This window comes from Microcaecilia unicolor, chromosome 1, assembly GCF_901765095.1.
Source record: "Microcaecilia unicolor chromosome 1, aMicUni1.1, whole genome shotgun sequence".
Classification (NCBI taxonomy): Eukaryota; Metazoa; Chordata; class Amphibia; order Gymnophiona; family Siphonopidae; genus Microcaecilia; species Microcaecilia unicolor.
In genome coordinates this window covers 247232334-247256621 of record NC_044031.1, presented here as the reverse complement: position 1 = coordinate 247256621, position 24288 = coordinate 247232334, and the positions used below count along the sequence as shown (strand labels likewise).

General features: G+C 43.1%; 1 protein-coding gene across 1 annotated transcript in view; it reads left to right on the top strand.

Annotated features, from left to right (window-relative positions):
• Nucleotides 1-22423, top strand: part of ADCY2 (adenylate cyclase 2) — an 812163-nt gene extending 789740 nt beyond the window's left edge. Inside the window, exons 23-25 of the mRNA XM_030205406.1 lie at nucleotides 8085-8199; nucleotides 18814-18938; nucleotides 21982-22423. Coding sequence (XP_030061266.1) covers nucleotides 8085-8199; nucleotides 18814-18938; nucleotides 21982-22137 — 396 coding nt within the window. The 3' untranslated portion in view covers nucleotides 22138-22423. The remainder of the gene's footprint in view (nucleotides 1-8084; nucleotides 8200-18813; nucleotides 18939-21981) is intronic.
• The last annotated feature ends 1865 nt before the right edge of the window (nucleotides 22424-24288 follow it).

The following is a 24288-nucleotide window of genomic DNA, read 5'->3' as shown; positions in this document are numbered from 1 at the left end:
GAAGACGAACACCCAGTTATGTATTTAAGCAGAAAGCTAACAAAAGCTGAGTAGAGATATTCCACCACAGAAAAGGAATGTATGACTATCAAGTGGGCAATTGAATCTTAACATTATTGTTAGACAGACATTTAAATTTAATAACCGATCATGCCCTGTTGAAGTGGTTAGGCCTGATAAGAAATGGTTAATGCAGTAACACCTAACTCTCCAAGCCTATAAATTCATGGTAGAACATCAAGCAGGGAAGAACCATGCAAATGCAGATTATCATAGGAAGATGGAGGGCTGGCTCCAAAAAAGCAAGGGGCTCCAGAAAAGGATTAGGAATCCTTTAAAAAAAAGTGTGTGTGTGTGGGTTGGGGGGGGGGGGGGGGTAAGTTTGTGACAGGGTATATGCCCTATCACAAGGAACTAAGAAATCACAGCTCAGCAATTGTGTAGGTCAACCTCCTGGATTTGAAGTTAGTCCTGTGGCCTACCCATCCAGTTAGGGTGAAGATCTGGGACCCTTATGTGGGAGGTAGTAGCTTATCAGAGAAGGCTACGTGGGAGGTGATAGAGGGTTAACCCTTATGGGATTGGTTTAGACAATTCCCAGAAGCGAGAGGCAAACATACAGTAACTAAGGTAGCATACTCGTTAGTATAACATGTGAATAAGCAATTTAGACTGTGGACATTCATTGTTAATACAGTTGTAGAAGAAAGGTAAGACCCCTGTTGGGCCCAAGGGGGGGGGGGGTCCCTCCCATAGGACCTTGTGGAACCTGTAGGGCGTGGATTGCTAGGTAGTCCCCAATTCACCCTCACTAGAAAGGGGGATTCATTGCAAGATCCCAAGGCTGCTTAACCTGAAAATGAGAGGCCTTTCTTATGGAGAATGGTGGATTAATCATTACCTTGGATTTTTACCAGGAATCATGGACTCAACTTGGCTTTGAATTATTGCCTTTGTTTTGGGTTATTTCCAAAAGGAGCATGGCCTTACTAATTTTATTGGATGATCCTTGTGGGACGGAGCTGACCCCAGGAGGAGAGAGGGATTTTCATGGATACTCGGTCCATACCTTCGGGTGGGCGGCGTGACAACAAGCAAATAGGCTATCCATTAATCTTAATCTTTTCTTGCCTTTTGCAAATGGCATACAAAAAAATTAATATTCATTTTCTGACAGTTTAAAAAGGATTGTAAAAAAGAAAATGATCATATAAGTAACTTTCCACCCAAACCCACTTCTCCTCTACCTCCACTCTCTATTTCGGTTGATAACACCCTCATCGTCCCCGTCTCATCTGCCCGCAACCTCGGTGTCATCTTCGACTCCTCCCTCTCCTTCTCTGCGCATATCCAGCAGATAGCCAAGACCTGTCGCTTCTTCCTCTATAACATTAGCAAAATCCGCCCTTTCCTCTCTGAGCACACCACCCGTACTCTCATCCACTCTCTCGTTACCTATCGCCTTGACTACTGCAACCTACTCCTCACTGGTCTCCCACTTAGCCACCTATCCCCCCTTCAATCTGTTCAGAACTCTGCTGCACGTCTTATCTTCCGCCTGAACCGATACACTCATGTCACCCCTCTCCTCAGGTCGCTTCACTGGCTTCCGATCAGAAACCGCATTCAATTCAAGCTTCTGCTACTCACCTACAAATGTACTCGATCTACAGCCCCTCCTTACCTCTCAACCCTCATCTCCCCTTACGTTCCTACCCGTAACCTCCACTCTCAAGACAAATCCCTCCTTTCAGTACCCTTCTCCACCACCGCCAACTCCAGGCTCCGCCCTTTCTGCCTTGCCTCACCCCACGCGTGGAACAAACTCCCCGTGCACATACGCCAAGCCCCCTCCCTGCCCATCTTCAAATCTCTGCTTAAAGCCCACCTCTTCAATGTCGCCTTCGGCACCTAACCTCTACACCTCTACCCAGGAAATCTAGACTGCCCCAGCTTGACATTTGTTCTTTAGATTGTAAGCTCCTTTGAGCAGGGACCGTCCTTCTTCGTTATTATGTACAGCGCTGCGTAACACTAGTAGCGCTCTATAAATGTCAAGTAGTAGTAGTAGTAGTAACTTGCTACTAAACCATGTAATAATACCCTATAAAGGAAACATGAGAATTTGAACAACACCCTGGCTTCGACGGGAAGCAAGTGGAGTTTCATGTAAAATTGTGATATTCACTCACGTTTCTTCAGAGAGAAAATTAATCACAAGGAAGTGTTCTGTATAGTTTGAAACTTTCTTATATATTGTTTTATACAACCCAAATATATAGGGGCTCATTTTCAGAACAGAAAAACATCAAAAGTTGGTACAAAGCAACAGATGAGCTTTTTTACCAAAACTTCAAAAATTACTATTTTTGAAACACATTTTTAAGACTGTTTTCTATACAGTTCATATGCAGTGCATCCAAATCACAAGGGGGCATGTTGGGGGTGGGATTTGGGCATTCCCAAAACTTGGACGTTTTTCTGCCGTAATGAAACAAAGCAAAAATGCCTGGGGCTAAAAGTTAGATGGTTTAGTCTAGACCTGTTTCAATTACGACTAAGTCACAAAACGTTGCCCTAAATGGAGGGATTAAGGCACGACCCCTCCTTATTTCTCCAGTGGTCACTTATCCCCTCCTACCCCCTAAAGATTTGAAAGAAACACATAATAGCCTCTATGATAGCTTCAGATGTTATGGCCAGTTATGGAACAGCAATGTTATTGCTGTTCTAGGGACAGCAATCAGGTCCCTGGAACAGCCTAGTGGTCAGTGCAGTGCACTGTAGAGAAGGGGACCCAAGCTCATATACAACTCTAACTGTTGCACTTGTGGTGGAAAGTGTGTGCACTCCAAAACCCACCAAAACCTACTCTACCCACATATAGATGATACCTGCAGACATAAAGGCTATTATAGTTGTGTATAGTTGGGTACAGTAGGTTTTTGGTGGGTTTTGGAGGGCTCACCATACAATATAAGGGGGCAATGGGGAGATGTGTACCTAGAACCTTTTATATGATGTCCACTGCAGAGCCCCACTGCTTTGCTGGGATGTCTGTGCAACCAGTCTACTAAGAATGCTGATTGCCCCCTCCTAGTGCCTCTTTTTTGTGCATTTTTTCCTTGGATTTTTTTTTTCAAAAATGATCCAAAAATATAGATGCACTGAGCACAAAAACTTCTAGCACATGGCCATTTTCGAAAACAAAAAGTTGGATGTTTTTCTGGTTTGAAAATGGGCATATTCACTTCTGGATTTTTGGACGTTTTCTGCAAAACATCCAAAATCAGATTTAGACATCATATTGAAAATGCCCCTCTACGTGTTGTAGTAATCCAATTGCCTGAGCAATAAAGCTTGGACAAGCAGTCCTACCTCAAAAAATATATAAATCTTTCTCATTAACAGAAAAATGTTTTTGGATTAGACCTGCAGCCCCCTCACCCCCCGCCATGATCTATCAGAGAAAGGGCAGGAGTGATACCCACTCGCTCCTGCCTATCACAGCTCCCCCTTTAAAATAGCTGCTGCAACCACTACTTTGGTAGTATTGCAAGGCTGACATTAGAGGTCACCACAGATAGTTTGAGGGAGGAGCTGTGATAGGCAGGAGAGACTAGGCATTGTTTCTGCCCTTTCTCTACTAGACCACCTGGAATCAAAAAGATAGGCCATGGAAGGACTACAGGGAGTGGCGGGATCCTTGAAGGGGCCAGATGCTGTTCTGGGGAGGGAGTGTTGGAATCGGAATTTGGGTTGCAGATACTATTCTGTGACAGTGGCTAGGAGGGACTAGGATAGGAGTTGGGGAAAATGCTCTTCCAGGGGATGGAAATGCACTTTGGGGGCTGGAGGTCAAGTGGAAGAGGAGATCACAAGATTTCAGGCCAATACCTAGTGGGGCGTACACAGATAGTGTCAGAAGCAAACATGTCCTTCTGATCTCTAGATCTGAGCTTACAACGCCCAAATAATAAACAGAACTAACTCCACACCAAGGGTATTATAAAAAATAGAATGTTTATTTATTTACAGTAGTTGCAAAAATAATATGAAAAGGCAAGAATGAAGACAATGAAAGTCTTATCATAGAAACAGCTCAGAATAAATGCACATCATCCTAGACAGACTTATAATTCAGTCAGTTACTCTACACCACAGCACTTATAAAACATCTGTACATGGTAACTATACAACCTGATGTAGATGTCCAGCAGATGGCAGAATGTTCCTCAGATGGGCAATCAGGCACAAAGCGGGGGCTGCTCAGATGGAATGCAAAACAGCCCTTTGTCTTGGTTTACAGTCCTTTTTATAGAGAAAAGACCAGCTCCAACTGATGTGGTGACGTAGCTCTTAGCTTGGCACGGATCCCACATGTTCCTTGAAACACCCTTGTTCATTTCAGATTGTTGTGACTTCAGAGACTGCAATGCTTTCTCACTGACACCTCGACATAGAACACTTGAACCATGAAGTCAATGTTTTCAGGGGAAAAGGTGCTTTTCTGGGGTGCAAATGTGCCACAAAATCTGGACAACAGGTCTGGGACTTTCCAGTACTGAATTAGGGAATCAAAACATTACATCACATATGTGATTAAACAGCGGCACTCTGACTGAAGAGTGCTTTGTACCAGTAAACAAGATAATGTATCCTGTTTTTCCAGCTATTATATTGGCTCAGTTACCAAGCGCATTTCTAGTGGTCCTTGGCTGACCTGCACACACATACTCTGGCCTTATCAGTGAAATATGAAGTTAGACAAAGCCTGTATCTTAAAGTCAGATTGGACATGCTGAATAGTGCCATGTATTAATTCTATAGAGCTTTGCTATATAGTGGCATGTAGTGCTGCATATAGTGCTTATTTTGCTCCTACAACCTGAAAGGTATGCAGATGCCGTCCGATACTCAGTGCTATCACCTGCAAAGGTAATCAAGCAAAATTAGGACTGGTATATATGAGGTCCTACACGCCTGGTTAACTATGTGGGTACTGGTACTGAATATTTCTGACAACTGCAAAACTCCAAGCTGCTCCCCGAGTCCACCCCAGAATGTCCCTCTCCTGCCCATCTTTGATGTGGCCAATTAGTGCTGATATTCAATGGTACTGCTCAGTTAAGTGTCACTGAATATCAGCGGATGGCCGTTTGAGTATGATTAAAGTGGCAGGAGCTTCGATTATTGGGCCCAAAATATATAGTCACAAGATTCAAATTCCATTTTGGTAATTTGTGGCAAATTGTATATCTAAGTTTCTATCTTTTCTTTGTTTGTTTATTTATTTATCGCTTATATACTTCTTCAGTTTTCCTGCCATTAGCATAATCTGTAACTTTCTAAACAATTCAAATGTTGATTCAGCTCTTGTGCTAGATGAGCAGTAGTTATATATTTTGTGCATATTAATATCCAGATTGACTTGTTTTGATGCTGCACCAGAATTTTGTCAGAGGTTCAAATCCAGCTTCAGGAGAAGAGAGTACATGAGTTCTCCAAGGATGAGCAAGCCAAATCATTCTCAGAACTGGGTGACATCATCCGATGGAGCCTGCTGCAGACCCTACCCAGCATACTGTCTCTTTAAGAAGCCTATGGCACCATCTCATCATGCATGCGCAGGTGCCTTCCTGCCCAAAGAGCGAGTGCAGGACCAGCAGTCTTCAGTTTTCTGGTAGCGTTTGTGATCTCTCCTCTTTTCCCCTTTTTTGTGGTGCTTTCTCTGCGGGTATTTGCTTGTTTCCTCATTATTTTTTGTTTTTTAGCCCCTCTAGTGCCCCTAGCGTTTTTGGCCCAGTTTTAGGCTCCAGGGGCCTTCTTAAGCCTGAACTCTAGCCATGTTGCAACAACCTTTTTCGGGGTGGGGGGTTGCCTTTTTCCCCCTTACTATTGAGCCATTTGATTTAGCATTGGCTGTTTTCCCCCTTCATATCCCAGAAGGTTCTCAGTGGCTTCAAGCCCTGTCCCCAGTGTAATAGGGTCATCTTAACTGGTGTCTCCAGTGTTTGGGGCCAGACCACAGCACTCCTTCCTGTGTTCTCTACCTGCACATACAGAAGAGGAGCCAGAGAGATCCAGTGTGAAAACATTTTAGGCACCAAGTCCAGTCCATCCACATCAGCATCAGAAGCGTTGGCCCCAGTGACTGAAGTAGCTACCTCTGACACTGAGAGTGCACTGGCATTGAGGTCTCCCCCTCCTTGACATCAGGTGTTATGGTAGTGCCCTGGGACCAATCTGCATTGGACCTGACACCGAGGCAGTGAGAGGATTCAACATCATTCTTATTGGTACTTCGGGACCCTGATGCTTGATGCTGGTCTAAGCCTAGGAAAAGCCAGCATTGGTCCCTCTTAAAGTGTATGCTGGGAGCTCTGGGATGTTGGCAGCATCTGCCTCGAGAAGAGTGCTCCCCCTGTCTTGTGGAAGTGCTGATGCTGCAGCCACCATTCAGCCAGGCTTCAGCTTCCAATTCAGCAACAACAGATTATCAGGCTGTGTCCACAATGGCTCTGGCCCCGCCTTTGCTGATGCCTACCTTTGATGACCGGTTCCGGGCCATGCTCGGGGAGGAGCTGGCGTGTGATGCAGCAGCAGAGATGCCTTGGTATTGAGGGCACTTGTGCCAGCCACAGCACAGCTTCAGCTTTCCTTGGAGACATAGGCTTTGCCTGTGGAGCAACCACCAATTCCTTTGCCTCAATGGGCATTGGAGTCAGGGCCAGTCCATGCAGTGACCCGCTTGACCTCAAGAGAGGAAGCTTCCCTGGGGTTGGGTTGCGGATCCATACCTCAGCACCATGAGAGGTCTGGACAAATGTAGACTGAGGCAGGCAAGGACTCATTTCTCTCAGGAAGAGTATCTTGAGTCTGATTCTGACAGGTTATGGCAGTCTGAGGGGGAGCCAGGTTACTTCTCAGAGGAGAGGTCTTATGGCATATCTTCAAACCCTTCCCTTCCACATGAGAGAAGGAAATTTCAACCTTAGTCTCCTTCATTGGCTTTGTCAAGGTGATGGCAGCCTCCATCTCATTTAGGTTGGAGACCAAGGACTAGGGCAGAACTGCTGACCGTCTTGGACTATAACTCTCCCCCTAGGGAGGGGGTCACTGTACCCTGTCATGCCATCCTCAGAGATGCATAGATGAAGAATTAGGAGATCACGTTCTCTGTGCTGGTGGTACCAAAGAAGGTGGACTCCATGTATAGGATCCAAAAGTACTACTACTAATAATAATCATTTCTATAGGGCTACTAGACATACACAGCACTGTACACATTATATGCAGGTACTTTCTCTGTCCCTTGAGGGCTCACAATCTAAGTTTTTGTACCTGGGACAATGGAGGGTTAAGTGACTTGCCCAAGATCACAAGGAGCTGCAGTGGAAATTGAACCCAGGTTACCAGGATCAAAACCTGCTGCACTAACCATTAGGCCACTCCTCCCTCTAAGGCTCCTGGATTTGAGAAGGCCCAACACAACAGCCACTTTGTTCAGATAGTACTGTAAAATCTGTTTGGTGTCTGGTGTACACCTCTAATCTCTTAGGCCTGTAATTTCTGTTCCAGGCTGCGCTTTCACAACTAGTTGTATGTAGTTTTGGGTTGATTGGTTTCTTAGGTCTTGCCGTTACAAGTCCCTATTATTTTAGCATTGTTTTTGGTGAGCCTAGTAGCTAGGTATTCACAGTTGTGAGAATGACATGGCCTGTTTGTCCTCGGAGAAAGTAAAGTTACTTACCTGTAGCAGGTGTTCTCCGAGGACAGCAGGTCAATTATTCTCACAAACTCTCTCTCCCCCTTGGAGTTTTTTCCAGCTATATTATTAGACTGCTGGTCCCGCGCTTACTCAAGTAGGAAGGCACCCACGCATGCGCAGTGGGATGCAGCCAAAGGCCTCTTAAAAAGACAGTACTCTGGGCAGCATCCACACCGGACTATGTTGGATGACATCACCCAGTTGTGAGAATAATTGGCCTGATGTCCTCAGAAAACACCTGCTACAGGTAAGTAACTTTGCTTTCTGGTAGTATTTACTTGAATATTTTATGTTTTCCTTGTTTGTGATTTAGGAGCCTGACAGACAATATATGCATATTGGAACAATGGTGGAGTTTGGATTTGCACTAGTGGCGAAACTAGATGTGATAAATAAGCATTCATTCAATGACTTCATGTTACGAGTCGGTATGTATGTGGCAATTACCCTTTTCCGTTTGTGCTTTGGTTCAGTTAAAGAGCTTAAAATGAGGGCAATCCGATGGGGAGATTCAGGTTTTCAATTCTTATAGCTGATTCATGTTCAGTGAGTAAGTCCCAGCCATCGTACAATAAAAATGCCCACATGCTGAATTCAGTATTCTGTGTACATTGGGTTCTGAACGGACCCACAAACTATGGGCTAGATTTACTAAAGTGTGCTACAATTTTTGCATATGCTAATGCCATTAATTTGTGCTGCTCTGCCATGACCATTTTGGAGATTGTCTAAAGGCGGAGAGTACTGCAATGGAGAGTGCTACTGTTTAAATGATTGAGAAACACCAAACATTTATCAAGTCATAAATTCCCCTGAAGAAGCTAGGCCAAACAGAGTCACTGATGGGCTGACTTTGATTGAAACAATGATGCTGGAAAATATATAGGTTACGTTTGACTTCTTGGAAAGCTAAGCACCCTCCTTTTTTTTCATTATTGAACAGTTTTTGATATTTGGGCACGTTGGGTAACTCCCCTTCTAGTACCAGTCTCTGGCCATGTCTATAGTATCTATGTCTGGTTCTTGCATTGGTATATTTTTTATTATGTGGATGTGTATGTTTGAGCTGGTATGCCTGTGGCTTTCCTGTCAAATTTTGGAGTTCTTTTCTGGTCTCTTCTATGGTATTTTATTATTGTTTTATTTATTGTTAACCACCCTGACCTGCTTGTTCAGATATGGTGGTAAATCTAATTTTAATAAACACAATTGTGGAGTATTTTTATGACCCGTGATTGAATGCTCCCCTACCTATAGTGCAAATTTGCCAAAGAAGAGTAAGGAGACTGAAGGTTTCTAACATCTTCTTTCTCCACCATTTTAAAGGTTTTTTTTTTTTTCTTTTGGACTATTTATGTATTTTCTGAACTGTTTTGTGGTAGATTTTTCATGGTTAGTAAAAATGTTCCAAAATACTGGGAAAGATGTGCAGGTAATTTGCCTCAGAGAATAGAAAGGAGTGTTGCAGAGATTAAGCACTGGAGTAGAAGAAATGCAAGAGATTGGCTGGTTTGATGAACTGTGACTATGTGAAGAAAATACTGACCTTGTAAAGGTGTAGAAGCACATTAACTGCTGAGAGTTTTGAAACAGTGCCTGAAAAGTAAAGGCACAGTAGTACTTCTGCCAGCTGAGTGTGGGACTGAGGGGAGAAAGAAGTTCCACTGTGAAGTTGTAAGCAGTACTGCTATGAATTGCTCAAATAAACTTTCATTTATAAGACGTTTTGCGGTTGGTGTGCATTTGTGGACAGAAAGAGCAGCAATACAGGCAAGTAAGGACTGAAGTTGAATAAAGAGTTGAGTGAAGACCAGAGTGTGGTGGACCAGTCCAGTTGGCAGTGTGTCTGAGGAAGCTAAGCAGGGCTGACCAAGGCCAGACCTTGGATGAAGAACCAGCTGACAATTGCTACCTTCATTGAAATTATTGGGAACAGGGTGAGGCAGGGTATGGGTGCATCAGGTGATGGGTTTTTCTCTTTCAAAAAGTTTGCAACCTTAGTGCCCACCCAAAAATTGCCTTCTGGCTATGTCACTGCTTCCACTTGCAGGCTAAACATTCATACACTGGGCTTTCCTCTCGCTGGCTGCAGACTCCTAATATACACCTTTTCCCATACACTGGCAACCACACCCCTTTGCTGCAGCTGCCTTCAGAGTTAATGAGGCCAGCTGCTCACTTCAGAGGAAAGAGGGCTTAGATGTGCCTGTTCTAAAAGCCTTGACTTCTGCCTACTGAGGTAAGCCATTATACGGTCTGTGCCAGAGCCAGTGGTGGGAGGCGGGACTGGGGGTTGGGAGGTGGGGATAGTGCTGGGCAGACTTATACGGTCTGTGCCCTGAAAAGGACAGGTACAAATCAAGGTAAGGTATACACAAAAAGTAGCACATATGAGTTTATCTTGTTGGGCAGACTGGATGGACCGTGCAGGTCTTTTTCTGCCGTCATCTACTATGTTACTATGTTACTATATATTAGTGTGTGCTTCCTCCCCCTCTCCCCCACCCCGGGGCTTCTGCTTAGCCTAGAAGCACAGCACTCTCCAGAATCTGCACTGTGCAGTTTTAAGGTAAAAGAAGGCTTTTCTGCTTCAGTTTCTGCAGTTAATCTGGGGAACTTGGGATCTTTCACATAATTAGCCCTTATCTTCCCCCTGTCCTTGAGCCTTGACTGGCTTTGCCAGTCACTACATCAAACATATAAACGGCGAGTGACCATACTCACTCGCAAATGTGCAGTAGAGACTTCCCTGTCTGTCCCGCCCCCGCGTCAATACGTGATGACGGGAGAGGGCGGGACAGAGAGGGAAACTGCGCGAAGGGGAGGGAACTGCCGAGGTCGCCACCACTACCCCCCCCCCCCCCCCCGAGGTCGCCGCCACTGGTACCCCGCCCCCCGGAGTCGCCGCTGCCGCCACCCCTCCACCTGGCCGTCTCTTCGCTATTCAACTTATATCTCTGCAGCAGGCTGATCAGCTGAGCTGCCGTTGGCCTTCCTTCCCTGCCTGTGTCCCGCCCTCGCTGACGTTACGTCACATGAGGGCGGGACACAGGCAGAGAAGGAAGGCCGACGGGAGCTCAGCTGATCTCTGCCTGCCTGCTGCAGAGATGTAAGTTGAATAGCGATGAGACGGGCCAGGTGGCGGGGCGGCGAACTCGGGGGGAGGGCGCGGCGACCCACCAGCCCGTTTTAACGGGCTCAACGGCTAGTATATATATATAGAGAGAGAGAGAGAGAGATAGTAATATGGTGAGAAAAGGAAATTCATTAAGTTTTATAGTTATTCATTCATAAAACTTGTATGCTGCCTCACCTGAAGGCCTGTTCTAAGTAGTGTGCCCACTCATGCATATGTGCCTGTATAAGCTTATAAACATTAAAAGCATAATAACATACACAATATTTATAAGCGAGTTACAATACCTTGCAAGCTAAAGGCTGCCTTACCTCCATGTACCCTCCAGAAAATCCTAACTATCTCTAGAGAATAATAAAGCCAGTACCAGCTTCAGGAAGTGGTCTTTCTGTCAAATCTCCAATGGAAGACAGCAAGTCCATTCACCCCACCTCTCTTTTTGCCTCTTGGCATAAGTTCTAATCTCTTCATAGTAATTTGTGCTGTACTTTTAACACAGAACTTGCAAACTGTGAAATGCAGTCAGTGAATAAATATTAGAAGAATATAAATCTATTCTGTAAACATGTTGAGGATTTAAATTTTAATTAAACAGCATTTAGTTACCTTTTTATATTTTCCTTGTCATTGAATTCGTTTGTACCAGTGTTGTTTCCTTTACACTTAGGATTAGTACACAGTGCCACCTAGTGGCAGAGAAAGGCCAGTGACCTTTAGTGTTTGCTTTGTTCACAGTCCAGAAACACATTATTAAAGAAGTTTAGTAATTAGAAAGTAATTTTATAACAGGTCAGCTAGGTTATAAAGTAAGTGCCTATTGTAAGTCTCTTTTATGAAGATGCACAAGTGCCTCTGTGTCTTGATAAAATTTAATCAAAATGCAGCCGCCTACATTTGTATTGTTATGGAGCAGGGGTAAATGTTTGTAGCTGAAGTGCATGCATAAGTGCGTATTTTTACAACCTGTGCATGTACTTCATGACTTTCCCTATGATTCCACCCAAACTATGCCTCTGAATACGTCTACAACTGGGTCATGTAACCGTATGTGTCACCACACATACTTTTATCCGCAAAGTAATTTTATAAGATACATTTTACATTCACATACATACGTGGAAAATTTTTTATAAAATTACCTCCAATATTCAGTAGAATTTACCAATTATTTTGAGAGTAGAGGATTTGAAACACTGGAATGAACTTTTTTTTATCATGAGGGGGAGAAACTAGGATGCAGATTTAGTGTTGCTGCATGATACTTAAAAAAAGAAGGGGGCCTGGGTGTGCCAGATATCCAGGGCTATAATATAGCTTGTTTGTTGTGGCATGTGCAAGATTGGATACCAGGAATTTAGGAGTTTAGTGACATACATTTTTAAAAAACAATGGGATCCCCTTACACTTTGTCATATTTATTACACACTAGAAAACTGTTTGCCCCCCCTCCCCCACACCCCTCCTTTGGAGACCTTTACTGATTCAGTCAGCTAGGTAGTCCTATACAATGACTTGGAAGTGGTTTGGACTGGACCCACGATACTCTAAATATTTGCCATTTGTAGGCAATGAAGATTTCTTGCTGGGTATGGAGAGTGGGCTTTCCATAGGTGGAGGGCAAAGGGAATTACACTGGCAAAACATTTGCTAGAGGAAGAGGACCCCAAATTATTCAGCTTTGCAACCCTGAAGGCAGAATATGGATTGGAGAATAATGATTGGTTCCACTACCTGCAAATCTGTCATTATATACAGGATCTCCTTCATGCTCATCGAACTATATTTGAAATTCAGATTTTGATGAGATGTGGCCCCAGGAGTCAGGATCGAAGGAGCTAATTGGGCGATGATATGATGGCTTCCTAGAATGGTATAGGAAAGCTCCATTGAGGCTACATTGTGGACATGGAAAACAAACCAGCAGATCAGTATAATATCCAAAAAGCTTTATTGAAGATATCGCATATAAACCAATTGCCCGACACAGACCATGTTTCGCCCAACAATAGGGCTGCGTCAGGGGCTTAAATGAACAACAAATATATCAAATTATAAAACATAGAGAATTCAAAAAATATATAATAATAAAATATATGTATATAAAAATGTGGACATGGACATGGACTCAAGGTCTTGGGAAAGAGTATTCAGAGGAGAATTTCAGAGATAATGTGGTGAAAGAGGAGGGTTTAATGAATAATGGACAGTTAAGGGAGGTCCATTTTAAAATGTTTCATCAAGTATACACTACCCTACCTGGGCGTATAAAACAGGAGTAAATGATGAAGGCAGTTGAAAGAAATGTGCACACTGGAAGGGGACTTTCAAACATTGTATGTGGTGCTGCCCAGCTATAGACAATTTGAAGGGAGCATTTTGGGCCCATATGAAGACTTTGCTTGGAACATAAATAATTAAATCCCTGGTGATATATTTACTAAAAAATGATGAGGACTTAACCCTGGGATCTAGGGCAACTATTCTCTGGGTGGGGAAAGCTTGTTTGATTGCAAAGAAGTGCATCCTAATCGAATGGGTCAGTGTTCATCTACCGGACCGTGTGTTATGGAGAAACCAGATGCATAATTTGTTGTGAATGGAGTAGATGCCAGTGGAGTATGCGTAAAACTTGCATAGCATAAATTTCTTAAGGAGTGGAAGCCTTATTTTGGTTCATTTTCCATGTGAGTGTGATTTGCACTGTTGACTGTTGAATCATTTGGAAGTATAGAGTATTCAGGAGGGGAGGGTGGGTGTTGGAAAATGAAAAAATTGTTCATGTGATGTTTGATCTGGAATATGTGTTTTGTGACTTGATGGATTAGTGTAAGTGGCTAGCAATATTCTGTTCATGGTTGAATAAAGATGATTTAAACTAAAATTACCTCCACAGTGTACATAAATATTATTGTTTATGTTAATTGCTGCCTGTGCCCTATCCTTGGATGTTTTAGGAGCTGGAAAACTTTGGAAGACAGTTTAAAATTGTGATTTGGAAAACATACCAATAAAGTCCCATCAATATTTATAAACATACAAGTTGATATTCAAAAGAATGTATCCATGCATCAGCAGCCAGTGAATGTAAAACTTGTATTTCTGTGCATTTTCAAGTTATACATGCGGAATGGCATTTTAGGAAGGCCGTCCAACTCAGAATATGAATGTCCATTTCTCATGTATTTTAGAACAGGATCTGCTGTAATATAGCCTGTTCTAAAATACATCAGAAATGAATGTCCATGCGCTGGTGATGTCCAGCATGAAAATCCATTTTGCAAATTGGAAAATCCAAATTATTAACAGAGCTATACAAGGGACATGGACATCTTTGTTGCAGCAGAGGTGCATCCAATTCATGTTATGAAATGGCCACAAAGGTATCTATGAAGGGCAAAGGGGTAGCCTAATTGTCAAAGTACATGAGCTCTTTGTAATTTTTTTTTTTGTGAGTCCTCCAGAGACAGAAAAATATCTATTGCCTCTAGAATAGAGACAAAAAAATTCATAAAGAACTGAAGTGGGATTTGAACCTAGGTCCCACGATTCTCAGGCTATTGCACTAACCATTAGACTACTCCTCAGTGGTCCATGGCGGTCTATTAAAAAGTTAATTTTAAAAAGATTGTAGTACCTTGAGCATCCATAGTTCTTGGAACTGTCATAATTCTCAGTATCTTTTGCTAGTTTCATATTCAGGGAGGGAGTAGGGCAGCAATTGCTGGGAGATTAAGGAAGTGACTTGCCTTAATTACTCCTGTGGACAGTTGCTCAATCAGAGCACCTTTCTGTAACCAAGACATGCCAAGTACCAGGTCTAAATAGCAACATCCATCTTTTTGAACATAGACACCTCTTCCCCTTCCAGAGCTGGATGCCCATATTTTGGCCCTCTTGCTATAAGGATGTACTGCAGTTTGAGATGTCCATATACTAGCTTTATAAAATCAGGATTTGGATGTCCATGCAATATGAATGTCTAAATGCCGATTTTCAGACATCTAAAGCAAGAAATAAGGGCCATAATATTGGGCTGAATATCAGACTGAACAGCCTCATGATCTCTGTATAAGAGACCTATAATACTACTACTACTACTACTTATTTCTGTAGCGTTACTAGATGTATGCAGTACTGTACACTTAACATGTAAGAAACAGTCCCTGCTTGACAGAGCTAACATAGAAACATGACGGCAGATAAAGGCCATATGACCCATCCAGTCTGCCCATCCTCTGTAACCCATAATTCTTCCTGTTCCTAAGCGATCCCACATGCTTATCCCATGCCTTTTTAAATTCTGGAACAGTTCTCGACTCTACCACCTCCACCAGGAGGCCATTCCACGCCTCCACCACCCTGTGAAATAATACTTCCTTAGGTTACTCCTAAGCCTATTCCCTCTTAACTTTGTTGTATGCCCCCTCATTCCAGAGCTTTCCTTCATTTGAAAAAGGTTCTCTTCCTTGTATATAAATGCCCTTGAGATATTTAAATGTTTCTATCATGTCTCCTCTCTCCCTCCTCTCTTCCAGCGTATACATGTTGAGGTTGATAAGCCTGTCCCTATAATTTTTGTATTCAAGACCGCTTACTAATTTCGTAGCCGCCCTCTGGACCGACTCCATCCTGTTTATATCTTTCCGTAGGTGCGGTCTCCAGAACTGCACGCAGTACTCCAAATGAGGCCTCACCAGAGACTTATACAACGGCACTATCACCTCCTTTTTCTTGCTGGTCATGCCTCTATGCACCCAAGCATCCTTCTGGCTTTGGCTGTCACTTTTTCTACCTGTTTGAAAGCTTTAAGGTCATCAGACACAATCACCCCCAAGTCCCGCTCTTCCTTCGCACACTGAAGCACTACACCCCCTATACTGTACCGTTCCCTCGGATTTTTGCGACCCAAGTGCATGACCCTGCATTTTTTGGGATTAAACCTTATTTGCCAAATATCGGTCCATTCCTCCAGCTTTGCTAGGTCCTTCCTCATGTCATTCACAACTTCCAGGGTATCCACCCTTTTGCAGAGTTTAGTATGATCCGCAAAGAGACAAACCTTACCAGACAGCCCTTCCGCAATATCGCTCACAAAGACGATAAAAAGAGCCGGCCCTAGGACCGACCCCTGTGGTACTCCACTGATGACCTCCTTTTCTTCAGAGCAAGCTCCATTTACCACCACCTTCTGTCTCCTACCATTCAACCAATTTTTTACCCAATCAGTTACTCTAGGTCCCGCACTGAGGGAACTCAATTTATTTATCAGTCGCCTGTGCGGAACCATGTCAAAGGCTTTGCTGAAATCCAACCAGCTTATTTTCGAAAGAGATGGACGCCCATCTTCCGACACAAATCGGGAGATGGATGTCCGTCTCCAAAACAGGTATAATCGAAAGCTGAATTTGGACGGCCCCAACTGCTTTCCGTCACGGGGACGGGTGAAATTCTCAGGGGCGTGGCTGAATGGTAGTGAAGGCGGGACAAGGGCGTTCCGGGGCGTGGTTAACAGATGGACCTCTGCGCCTGATAATGGAAAGAAGCAAGTCGTCCCTGACGAGCATTTAGTCCACACAAAGGTGGTCCTGTTTTTTTCATGACCAAGCTTCCAAAAAGTGCCCAAACTGACCAGATGACCACCGAAGGGAATCGGGGATGATCTCCCCTGTCTCCCCCAGTGATCACTAACCCCCTCCCACCCTAAAAAACAAACTGTTTAAATATTTTTTCCAGCCTCTATGTCAGCCTCAAATACCATACCTAGCTCCATGACAGCAGTATGCAGATCCCCCAAGCAATTTTAGTTTAGTTGGTGCTGCGCAGGACCCATGCAGAGAGCAAAAATTGGAAGAAAATAAAACATGCAAGTGCAGTCAGGGACCTCCAAATTAAAACAATAGTAATAGGGGGATTCAAACCAGCCACCTTCTGATTATAAGACTTGTGTTCTAACCACTGCACCACTTATTCAGTTGGTTAGGCATTTCTTCCCTTTCCATTAAGTCCCTCCAAGTTTCTGTCAGCCAATCACAGCTTATTTACCTGACATCCCTGTCAGCTAAACGAGCTGTGATTGGCTGACAGAAACTCGGTGGGACTTAATGGAAAGGGAAGGGGGTCTAGGCAGCTGAATAAGTGGTGCAGTGGTTAAAACACAGGTCTTGTAATCATAAGGTGGCTGGTTCAAATCCCACTATTACTATTGTTTTAATTTGGACGTCCCTGACTGCACTTGCATGGTTTTTTTTTGGACGTCCCTGATTTTTGCTCTCTGCATGGGTCCCGCGCAGCACCAACTAAACTAAAATTGCTCCGGGGACCTGCATACTGCTATCATGGAGCTAGGTATGATATTTGAGGCTGGCATAGAGGCATCTCAGGGGGACCAGTGCACTACAAATGCTGGCCCCTCCCACGACCAAATGGCTTGGATTAGGTCCGTTTTTGAGATGGCCGGCAGCGGTTTCGATTATCGCTGAAAACTGCAGACGGCCATCTCTAGGTCCAGCGATCTCACCATTTGTGTCGTCTATCTCTAGAGTCGACAAAAATGATGGGATTTCAGCGGGCCGAACCGTATAATCGAAAACGAAGATGGACGGCCATCTTGTTTCGATTTTACGGTTCGCTCCGCCTCTTCGCGGAGCTGTCTCCGGAGATGGACGTTTTTACACATGGGCGTTCGCGTTCGATTATGCCCCTCCAAGTATACCACATCAAGCTCCCCTCCCACATCCAACTGTTTGGTCACCCAGTCGAAGAAGACAGTCAGATTCGTCTGACATGACCTGCCACTAGTGAAGCCATGCTGCCTCGGGTCCCGCATTCCATGTACAGTCTAATCAAGACAGACAAACAGGACAAATAAGGGAATTACTTAAGGTGGGAATAATAAAACAGACATTGATACTGAACAAGTGAATAGGAGTTAAAAGCAGCCTCAAAAAGGTGGGCTTTTAGCCTAGATTTGAAAATAGCCAGAGCTGGAGCTTGACATACTGACTCAGGAACTCTATTCTAGGTGTATGGTGCAGCAAGATAAAAGGAAGAGTCTGAAGTTTGCAGTGGAGGAAAAGGGTACAGATAAGAGAGATTTATCCGATGAACGGAGTTCCCAGGAAGGAATGTAGGGAGATATAAGAGTGGAGAGGTACTGAATAGAGGAGGACACGGGAACAAAGTTTGTCCCCCTCCCCCCATCCCTCACGCTCTGTTCCCATCCCCATGAGCTCTGACCCCCATCTGCACAAGCCTGAAACAGTCATTTAGTATAACACCAGAGATATAGAAAGATATGCATTTACTCCTATACTGTATAAAATATAAAAATGGCACATGCCAGGGATGATGTTAGGGGAGTGTGACTAGGGCAACTGCCCTTGGCCCCTGACCAGAGAGAGTCCCAAGCCAGATGAAAGGTGAAGAAAGTATAGTCTGGTTGTGGGCTTTGGGCTGCTCTCCCAGATGTCTGCGCAGGGCCCCAGCCATGTCTAACTGTAACTCTGGCAAGATGTGCATTTAAAATCTGACATTCTCTAATCACAAAATGGAAAATAAAAATTATTTTTCTACCTTTTGTTGTCTGGTCATTGTATTTTAAAATCATGTTGGTCTCAGGCTGTGGTTTCTGCTTCTCTCTGTCTTCTTTTAGCTGAAACACGGTGCTATGTCAGGTACTCTAAGGAATAATGTATTTTGCATCTTTATTACCGTCCTCCTGTTGTTTTTGGAAGAGCCCCGCTGGCCACACTACTCATTCTGTGAGCACTTTTATACGTAGTGGGACAGAAATATAATTTTCTTTTCAAAAATTATAGTGTAATATTACTTAGAATTAAAGAGTTGTTGTGCGAAAGGCATCACGCTAGTAACATGTTTGATTTTTATGTAACATGAACTGTTTCAGGTGTTAACCATGGGCCTGTTATAGCTGGAGTGATTGGAGCTCAGAAACCACAGTATGATATCTGGGGGAATACTGTAAATGTAGCAAGCAGGATGGAAAGCACAGGAGTCTTGGGCAAAATACAGGTAACTATATACACATTCTTTTGCCTTTATATAATTATGCATCTGTCTCAAGTTTAAAGTGTTGAGCAAAATAAATTGTAGGTTTCTTATTCAAAAGCGTACGTTGTGCAAACCAGAACTATGCATACTGGGGTGAATTTTCAGCAGCAGCTTATCTGCTTCAAGATAAGTTATTTGTATATATTCATTCAGACTTTTAAAGGTATCTATATATCTCACTGCTGCTGAAATACACAGATAAATACATGCTGATATGCCTTTATTCCTGCTATTTCTTTAAGAAAGATATACAGATAAATCTGACAGTGGGGTAATTCTGTAAAGTTGTCTACATTTAGATGCCCAATATGTGTGTAAAAGATTAGAATATCTATATACACACACATGTATGAGCATGTGCACATAAATGCTGAAAATCTGCCTAAGCACTATTTTGTAAATACATGCATATTCATACTTAGCACATTTGACAAGTAGGCATGCACATGAGTGGGACTCGCATGTGTAACTTACAGATTACTCTAATTTATGCGCCTATCTCCAACATTTAATTCTGAGCGCTTACATCAGCTCTATGGCTGGTGTAAGTACTCATGCCTAACTTTAATGAACTTATTTACCCTACCTGGTTATGCTGGTATTGGTTAATGGAAAATAGGCACCTACTTCCCTTTATAGAATATGCTCCAATCAGACACACTTTATGTACCTATATATAGGCATACAGTTATAGAATTACCTCTATAGCAGCTAAAATTTGCCTCTATGTTGATAAATTGAGGCAACATCTTTGGAATGCCCCAGCCCCTCCACAAGATATGATAAATTGTGGCCATGTAGCAACATATGCAACTAAACTGTTTTTATATATCAGCCCAGCATTTTTAACAAAAACTAGAGCTGTACCAAGTAGCATATTTTACTATTTGGATACGTCTTTTGGGCATGCGCCTGGCCAGTTTTTGCTGCGTCCTGGAAAAAGGTCCTTTTTATGGGGACGGAAAATGGATGTGCTGCAAAGTACAAACCAGCGCATGTCCATTTCTGGCCTGAGACCTGACCACCACCCATTGACTTAGCGGTAAGGTCTCATGCGCTACCCAGGCAATAGGCATACAGCGCACGTCAACTGCCATTTACTATCAGGTAAGCACCACGCAATAGAAAATATTTTCTACCGTGTGTTTTCAGCACACGCCAAATTCCTAATTACTACCCGGGGCACACGGTAGCTGGGCGGTAATGCTGATTCAGTGCACGCTGGATGTGCATAGGCCCTTATGTGCTTTGTAAAAGGGCCCTAAGTAACAATGTATTGCTATCTCTATTCATGGTGCAAAATGAACAATTACAGATATAGCACAAATTATTATTATTAGCATTTGTATAGCGCTACCAGAAGCACGCAGCGCTGAACACTTGATACAAATAACCTGTAATTAATTCTGTGCTCATTTTCACTGCTTGGATTTCTTGGTTTGGGGCCATTCTTAATATCTTGTTTTGAAAGTAGTGAGTGTTGAGAAAATAACTCCTTCAAAAGGAGAAAAAACTATTGTAGCCAAAAAATAGAGAAGTCTCCATATATCAACTAGTGGCATAAGCAGCACTCTTCAATAATATCATTAATTCAATAACTGAAACAACTGTAACATACTGTGCATAGTCAAAGGTAAATAGTACTTAGCTTATCAGAACGCGGTGGTCTAACAGTCAAAAAACCCAAAATATCCAACTGGCCCTCTTCCAGAAGTACTCCAACTGTAGCACAGATCAATCCCCGACAAGGGGCTCCTTTGTTTCATTTTCTGCATCAGGAGGAATCCACCGAGTTCATTTTCACTCTGGTGGAAAAGTGGCGGTGGCCAATATAAAGCCGATATAAAGATGCTCCCAGCAAGGATAGGACGTCATGAAACGGGCTGTCCTTGCAGGGAGCATCATTATATCGGCCACCGCCATTTTTCCACCAGACTGAAAATGAACTCGGTGGATTTATACCACACAATAGAGGGATATGAACTGCATAATCCTGCAAAATTTCAGACTCGAGTATGGGCTATTTACATCTTGAAAAAATGAGAAATGTTTATCAATAAAGTAATTAACCCCAGAAATCACACACACCTGCCATGAAAAACATTGAAGTTGTAAAAAAAATTCCATAGTCCCCTTCTTTAAAAAAAAAAATTATTTTTATTGAACAACGGCAGAAGATGTTCTAATAAATCATAATGTAGACATTTGTAAAAATATTTTGTTACAATATGAACATAGGAATATACTTGTTGAGATATCACCCAAGCTTTGTCAGTGTACTCTTATCCGAACGTGGAAGAAACCAAATCTTAATGCCTTGACTGACATTTTATACAGAACTCCAAAACCCATTACCATCATTTGCACAACATTCATTCACACTTGCACCCACCCCTCCCCCTCCCCTCCCAAGGGACCCACTAAGAGAAAGATAACCTGTGATGGCAAGAACTCTAATGAGCAAGTTGACTATTACACACTCTGATAGATCTCTTCCAGAGACATGTGTGGCATCTGGTTTATGGTCAGATTCATAAGAACGAAGTTTCAAGGAAGCTAGGGCATTCATACGATGTAGCCACATAAGAAAGGTTGGGGGGAGGGGGATTCCTCCTGTTTCCATTTTTGTATATAGAAGAAACTGTTTCTTTGCTAGGTGTCATCTAGAGGGTAATGCCTCATCCTCCACCCTTTCTAATCTCCCAAGCACAACAAACCATAAGAGCAAAATAAGTTCATTCTATTGACCCTATAGTACACAAAACTTTCAAAAACGAAAGTTGCCATATTTACGCCTCCAAAATAGCCTTTATCTATTTGAAACCCCACTTTTGATACTTTTTCACTCAGCAGGTCACATTTATTGATGTCCAAATAATGTAACCTTCTTCACAGCTTTTTGAGTGGACTTTCTGTTTTTATTCCTGGTTTGAAACATGTATAAAAATCATGTACTTCTGTTTATCTAAATGCATACAAGTATGTATTTCTACCTTTATTCCAGGTTACAGAGGAAACCAGCAATGCCTTGCAAATGTTGGGATATACATGCACTTGCCGAGGAATAATTAATGTGAAAGGAAAAGGTGAACTGAAGACGTATTTTGTACATAGCGAGATGACTAGATCTCTATCACAGGGGAACATGGCATCCTCTTGAGCAGCAGTTTTGATGTACCAACAGTAGTCCTCAGTGACATCCAATAGCCTGACATTACAAACATTTCAGTATTTGTAAAACGATTCAGCCGTCCTTCCTTCATGCACAGTGTGGATATGTTCACCAGTTATGTCTCATAGCCCATGACACGTTAAGAGCACCTTGTCAGCATCTTTCTCTTCCAGAGACTGTCCTCACTGGACCAGATTTATACAAACGTGTCAAATGTTTTGATGCCATTGTCTTTTGTAAAGTTAATTCATTAAAGGTTTATATGTACTTTGTTTTACAGATTCTGTCTCTTCTTTTATTAAACTTTTTCATAGAAAAAAATGGTTTCATTAGTTTCAACCTTTTGACAACTAAAGCTACTGCTAATAAGTTTCATTTTTCATTTCATTTTATTGGTTTTGTACCCCACAATCATCCGAGTTATGAGCTCAGTTCTATGTGGCTTACATAAAATTGGACAGAGATACAGATACATAAAACTAGGCATAGATACAGATACAGTTCAGGGATGCGTGATTAAGCAGAGATACAGATACAGTTTATGGATGCATGATTGGAGTGAGAAGCTCAAAGATGGGGTAACAGATCTTAGGTATTAGGCACAGAACCCATAGGTGGATTAGCAGATCCTAAGGTAGGAGAGGGAAGATATACATGCTCAGGAACATCTTATACAACCCAGATTTAAATCGCATCTACCAGCAGAAATTTCTTGTATAAAAACATTTTCAGTTTTTTACGAAGTCTTTCATAAGAATGGTAATGGTGTTTCTTCCAGGAGAAGCAGGCTTATTTATTCTTACAAGTGGGTGACGCCGACCTGTGTCGCCCTGTCCGGAATTTATAGCAAGTATAAATAGAGCTTTGTGGAGTGCAAGACATGATCCACCGCGCATGCGCGCGTGTTTTCCCGCCCATCTCCTCAGTTCTTTTTCTACCGCAGTGAGGAGAGGGCAGTTTGTTTACCATCTCATAAGTACATAAGTAATGCTACACTGGGAAAAGACCAAGGGTCCATCAAGCCCAGCATCCTGTCCACGATCCAGGCCAAGGGCATTTGGTCCTAAAGAGCTTTGTCTTGCCTTTCAGTGATTTTTTTTTCCATCAAAATTGTGTTCCCAGTTGTGGAATCTCCTTTTTTTGACTTTCCTTTATATTTTTAGTTTATTTTGCCTGGTTTAAGTTTCCTTTCTTTTTCATCGTTGTTCAGCTGCCTTTAGACCTTGACTTCGGACGGGAATTTCCCTTCGATTTTTGCCATGCCTTGTTTCAGGCACCATCACTTTGTTTAATTTAGCCAAGGAAGTTTTTTCTTCCATGACCACAAAGGTTTCCAGTAGCTTTATGTGTGATACCCAGTACAGTTGGACAATCTCTGGGAAGGACACCCATTCTTTATATCTACAGTGTCTTGGGCCTGTCCATAGCCCCACTAATTGTGTTCTGTGTCTTTGCATGAAGAAGATCCAGATTTAAAGAGAGGCTCAACGAGAGAAGATTTTTGGAGACAAGTCCAGTTTCTCAACATCGGCATCAACATTGAGTGTTGCATCGGCATTGGAAGCATCAGTAAGCATGGCTGTTGCTAGACCCTTAGACACTGGGAGCAGTGAAGCATCGAGTAGGTCTCCACCTGCTTCAAGGCCTCCTGCTATGCCTTGGTGACACACTTTAGGCGAAAGCCAAGAAGCATCATCTTCGGTCGCCCTCGACGCATGATGCCAGGAGCTCTAGGGAGTCGAAGGATTCAGCACCCGAGAAGTATCAAGGTCAGGAGGACCACTCCCTCTCCATACAGGAGAGGTTGATGCATTGGTCTCCCAGCAGCCAAAACCCAGCTCCTGCATTGACCCCAGCAGTTCTGCAACCTGCACCTGAGCCGACTCCCCAGCCTTTCATGGTGTCAGCCCTCGAGGAGCGCATCCGGACCTTTCTTCCTGAGCTGCTGGATGGCCTAATGCAGTGGTGTGCATCAGCATCGGGGATGCTTGCTCCTACCCAGCCTATCATTGCGACCCTGCTTGGCCCTCAGCCTGCGATGCGGCCTCTGACACCAGTGCCACATGTGGCTCTGGTGTTGACTGCCACCCAACCCGGCACTCCCTCAACATCAATGGAGGAAGCTTCACTGGAGTCAAG